Source organism: Empidonax traillii, unplaced genomic scaffold (assembly GCF_003031625.1).
Source record: "Empidonax traillii isolate 1590-97213 ecotype Southwest subspecies unplaced genomic scaffold, ASM303162v1 scaffold347:size1123457, whole genome shotgun sequence".
NCBI lineage: Eukaryota > Metazoa > Chordata > Aves > Passeriformes > Tyrannidae > Empidonax > Empidonax traillii.
Genome location: NW_020955540.1, coordinates 72,065 through 77,241, shown reverse-complemented (window position 1 = coordinate 77,241; position 5,177 = coordinate 72,065). Strand labels below are relative to the sequence as shown.

Genomic DNA, 5,177 nt, shown 5'->3' with positions numbered 1-5,177 from the left:
TCCTTGTGGCTTTAGAGCTCTTGCAGGTGCAGTGACAGCCGTTCCTTGTATTTTCAGGAACATGGTTATCTTCCGTAACGTGGTGGATGGTGAGCCTTTCTCCAACTGGTGGGACAACGGCAGCAATCAAGTAGCTTTTGGCCGTGGTAATAAAGGCTTCATCATTTTCAATAATGATGACTGGTAAGTGAGAAATAAATTATAACATTATTATTATGAATAATTTATTATTTATAAATCTAGTGATTAATAGTGAAAGCTTTTAAGGTGTTGTTAGCTCCAACAAATCATTGTAACAGGTGCATCCTCTGTCTCTCTTTCTAACAATTTAAAGTTATCATTCTCTACTCTACCAGGAACACTCTTCACTCTTGACAGTTAGGCCTTGTACTCATGGTCTTGCTGTTTCCCATTTCTGAAGTTGGCTGTGTCACTGAGCAGGGTCAGCCACCGAAGTGTGAACTTATAGAAATGAGAGAACTTGCAAACTTGAGAATGTGGTCTAAAAGTGACAGTTTTAAAAACTGTATTGCAATCTTTCACAGAAGAAGGAGATGATAAGAAAACTGAGTGTGTCAGGCCTGTAATAATTAGAAGCGGGTTGTGGTGATGAGCAATTTGAAGGATGTAGTGGTTGAATAGATTCTGCAGTGTCCAGAGAAGTGCTGCAGGATAACTCCAGAATTACCTAACGTCTGAGAAGGTCTCCAATATGAGTTGCAGGGCATTTTAGAGTCCACATAATCCTTACTGCATTTCAATCTTTTCCGAAGGTCTTTGAATGTAACTCTGCAGACCGGTCTGCCTGCTGGCACCTACTGTGATGTCATTTCTGGGCAAAAGGAAGGTGACCACTGTACAGCAGTTGAAGTTCACGTTGCTGCTGATGGCATGGCTAATTTCCTGATTGGTAATGAGGACGAAGACCCGTTCATTGCCATTCATGTTGATGCTAAATTGTAACTAGATCCGTTGTGCACCTGTTGTTTCTTCTCTTCTGTGTTTTTGCTAAGACCGTACAGGTGGGCTGAATGTCCTGGCTTTACAGCACCGAATGAACCAAGGTAGAGCAAAGTGTATTAGGTAATACTGATGAAATACTGAGCAGCTGCTCTACAGAGACAGGAGCTGTTGGTGCCAGTGCACATCTGGGAGTGGTGCTATACACTTTAAGTGTGCTTTATTCAGTTAAAGTACTAGTACAAAATGAAAGGAGAAAATTGAACTTAATTTAAAATGGTGGTGCTCCGTGCACAAGTGGAAATGTAGTTCTCTTTAGGGGCAAGTGGGACTGGGAATTGACAGGATGTCCAAAAACCAAGAGAAGACGCTTTTGTGCTGAAACAAGGCACAATTCAAATTGCTTCCAAGTAACAGATCATTCAGTTGAAAATGTGTTACTTCTGTTGGTCTGTACACTCTCTGTATCTAGTGAATAAAAAATGGCATTCAAATCAAGTCTGTCCCTTTTTTGTGACAAAGACTTGGCCTGGGTCAGAGGAAGCTGGCCTGTGCCAGTTACTTATTCCTGCCTTTGGCATCAGTCAAGCCCGTGTATTACCTGGTTCACAGTCAGCTTGTGCATGTACAGATCTGAAACTTAGTTCTTCCATAGTTACCCCAAAATTGACTTGATCTCCATTACTGGTGCCTATAATAAATCACCAATAGGATGTTAGGCATTCCCAGTCACAGAAAAGGAATATATGGGTTGAAACCAGCTAAAGCCCATTGCTACCTACAAAAACCCTTTTGTTAGTTTTTAATTTTGTATGATCTCTGTTATACAGAGCCGTGTGTACACTCTTTCCCATGCTGGTCTGGCTAAACCAAGGAGACGTTCACACCCTTTTAATTAGCTGTGGGATAAACAGTTGCATTATCATCTGATGCACTCAATTGACTTAGTTGTTTATCTGAACCATCACCAGCCCTTTGTGTGTTAAATTAGCATTCTCTGCAATGCCCTTGGACGGTCAGTCACGACCTGCACAGCCTGTGGTGTGAGGGCTCCCAGTCCCCTTTGCCAGGGGGTTTGCCATCCACTGCATCAGGCTAGTAAGGATTGGTCCAGACTTTTCTTGGCTGACAGCAGCATATTTTTCAGTGGAAAATACATACCACTGGAAGCTGAAAGTCATGCAGTGACATGCCATCACATCAACGGAACCCTGCAGGGAATGGTGATGTAATAATTAACCTGAGGCACATTTGGTTGCTTTCAGTAATATTGAGGAAGAGGGGGTCTGTTCTCACTGAACTGGTAATCACAAGGTGCAATTGCTCACTGGTTCCTTGATGTTGGTGAGTAGGCAAGGTCATTTACAGTAATTTACTGTTTCATTACAGTAGTAGAAAAAGAGGCCATATAAGGTCTGTTATATGAAAATGAACAGGTGGACAAATGGGACAAATGCTTCTGTGTTTTGTACTTGAAGACAAATCCTGGGAAAGAGAAGGATGCATGTGACACATTGGCATGACTAGTTTCAGAAAGAACAAACATAGTGTGGTAGTTCAAGTACAAAGTGCACCTTTTTGCTAATTTTTTTTTTTCTCACAGATATTGATCAAATGTCAGGAATTTTATGGTCTCTGTATTCTCAGAGTGGTGTTGGTATGACTCAAGATTATTCATGGAGAATTGTTGCTGAGACCTTAATTTTATAAGTCAGTTCCTTATGAAGACCTGAAAGCATTTCATGAGCTGAAGTCAGAAGTTGGTGGGTTTTTTTAAAGGAGAAAATTGTAGGAAAAACCAAGAGGGACTTGGGCAACAGCTCTGGCTTTCAGATTCTGTTTTATGTCAACTAACACTCATCTGCAGTATCATTTACATCTGATTTTGGGTTGCGTTCCTGGACTAAGATGAATCATTGGTGATTTAAAATGAGATGAAACCTTATGCAAAGTTTCTACTGGAGAGGAAAACGCAGCTGTAATCACTTTCAGTCAGGTACAACCACAGCTATTCTGCACAACCAACTGTGTGAAGAAAACTGATAACAGTTCCTAGCAGGGACTGGGCAGTGACAATGGAGAAACACTTCAGATATGAAAAGGCATCAGTTTCTAATTACCGGTGATTCACCTGGGGAAGATCCACAGCCTGTTGTGTGATAGATCTGCTATTGACTGATCAGGCTGATCAGGTACCCTGGTTTGAACTCTGCCAGCATTCAGAGCATCCACCTGTCAGGATTAAATAAACTCAGTCATTCTCCTAGTGCTGTTAGATTTTCATCTTTAATCACCTCTCACTCCTTTTACCTTCCAGAGACCCCTTTCAGAGTCTATGTGTTATGTTTTGGAATACTTTTGATAAAGTATATTTGTTTACATGAAAGAGTACAATTCTGGATTTAGGTGCACTGCTCACAGAATGCTTAGCTTATGATAATCACTGTGGAAAGGTATTTTATCTTCAGCTGCTGGGCAAACCAGGAGAAACAACAAACCAAAGGAATGATATTGAGCTAGCTAACTGACTAATAACTGATAGCATTGATCCATGTGAGTTTTGACAGCTGCAATGGGAACTTTATCATCTTGCAGGAACATAAATAGCCTGTGGAGAGACCAGAGCGCCTTCAGCAGAAGGCACCATGCAAGTCCTCCTCCTCCTCCTCTCAGCTGTGGGGTTTTGCTGGGGACAGTACAACCCCAACACCCTCTCTAAGAGGACATCTATTGTACATCTCTTTGAATGGCGCTGGGCGGATATTGCTCTGGAGTGTGAGCGCTATTTAGCTCCTAATGGATTTGGAGGAGTTCAGGTAAGAGTAGTAGGAAAATGGCATTGTAGCATTTAATTAATAAATCAAAATGCCTGAGATGGAAAGAGCCATCTCCAAGTAACTTTGCTGTTGGGGAGGGAGGGTTGGAAGTACTATCTGCTGCTAGAGGCAACCCTAACAGGCCTACAGGGCCAATGATTTTGTATCTCTAGCAGATTGGGTACAAAGGGGCATGCCTTCCTCTGAAAGGCTTCCCCTGGCAGCTGAGTAAAAGATAAGACTCTTTGCCTTGTTCTGAGGGAAGAGCATAAGCATTGAGGTTTGGCTTTTCTAAGGCTGTCACTACTCCAGGTACAAATACTTCCTGTGGCCTCAGCCTTCCTGTGCATGTGCCCTTGAAAGCAGGTCCATGCTGGACCTGGGCAACCCACAGGAAAAAAAGAAAACCTCTCTCTTGCCAGTTTACAGGACACATATCTGACAGACCTGGGCTTCTGCTGTGGGAGAGAGGCTAGGTTGGGTGCTAGCCTGCCTCTGGGGGCAGAGATGCTGAGTGCAGGTTTTACCCTTAAAATGTTCAAATAAACCAGTTGATTTCTTATCATAGTAAAGTACATAATTTCATCTACAGGTTTCGCCTCCAAATGAAAATATTGTCGTTACTAACCCAAACAGACCTTGGTGGGAAAGATACCAGCCTGTTAGTTACAAGCTCTGCACTCGGTCAGGGAACGAAGATGAGTTCAGAGACATGGTGACCAGATGCAACAATGTTGGAGTAAGTGCCTTGAAAATCTGTATCTGATATGGCAACAAGCGCTGTATCAGGTGAGGGAAGGCACCGCTGCTTTCCTCAAGGGGGACATCTACCGAGAAAGAAACTGAAGGGGAAAAAAATCAACAGTGATGTGGTAAAGTTGTGGCTGTCACTTCATGATCACTACAAAACATACCGAAATGCTCATATTGCTTTTCCAGGTTCATATTTATGTGGATGCTGTTGTCAACCACATGTGTGGGGCTGCGGGTGGCTCAGGCACACACTCTACCTGTGGAAGCTATTTTAATGCTGGAAACAGAGATTTTCCAGCTGTGCCATACTCTGGCTGGGATTTCAACGATGGCAAATGTCATAGTGGAAGTGGAGAAATTGAAAATTATGGTGATATATATCAGGTAAGTTTGCCAAAAGTTTTGTTATTTTTCTTTTTTTCTCTCTTTTTTTTTTTTTTTTTTTTTTTTTTTTTTTTTTTTTTTTTTTTTTTTTTTTTTTTTTTTTTTTTTACCTGTTGTGTAATCTCTACAGTAAGACCAAACAAAGGATGTAGTTTCTCACAAAACCTGTGCTTAGTCACTTGACAAGTGAACGCGGTAGTGACCATAGGTACTAGCGGTGCAAAATATTCTAAGTAGTGAGGAATAAAGAACATATGTGTGGAA

The 5,177-nt window shown here is 41.8% G+C and overlaps 2 protein-coding genes and 1 long non-coding RNA gene across 3 annotated transcripts in view; all 3 read left to right on the top strand.

Annotated features, from left to right (window-relative positions):
- Positions 1-1,458, top strand: part of LOC114061676 (pancreatic alpha-amylase-like) — a 10,716-nt gene extending 9,258 nt beyond the window's left edge. The window contains exons 9-10 of the mRNA XM_027892374.1: positions 27-183; positions 774-1,458. Of these exons, the coding sequence (XP_027748175.1) occupies positions 27-183; positions 774-963 (347 nt within the window). The 3' untranslated portion in view covers positions 964-1,458. The remainder of the gene's footprint in view (positions 1-26; positions 184-773) is intronic.
- LOC114061677 overlaps positions 1-3,567 on the top strand; it is a 15,212-nt gene extending 11,645 nt beyond the window's left edge. Inside the window, exon 3 of the long non-coding RNA XR_003572181.1 lies at positions 3,556-3,567. This is a non-coding gene — a long non-coding RNA (uncharacterized LOC114061677). The remainder of the gene's footprint in view (positions 1-3,555) is intronic.
- A 2-nt stretch (positions 3,568-3,569) lies between these two features.
- The window catches only part of LOC114061648 (pancreatic alpha-amylase-like), a 7,803-nt gene continuing 6,195 nt past the window's right edge, over positions 3,570-5,177 (top strand). Inside the window, exons 1-3 of the mRNA XM_027892325.1 lie at positions 3,570-3,776; positions 4,369-4,515; positions 4,716-4,913. Coding sequence (XP_027748126.1) covers positions 3,606-3,776; positions 4,369-4,515; positions 4,716-4,913 — 516 coding nt within the window. The 5' untranslated portion in view covers positions 3,570-3,605. The remainder of the gene's footprint in view (positions 3,777-4,368; positions 4,516-4,715; positions 4,914-5,177) is intronic.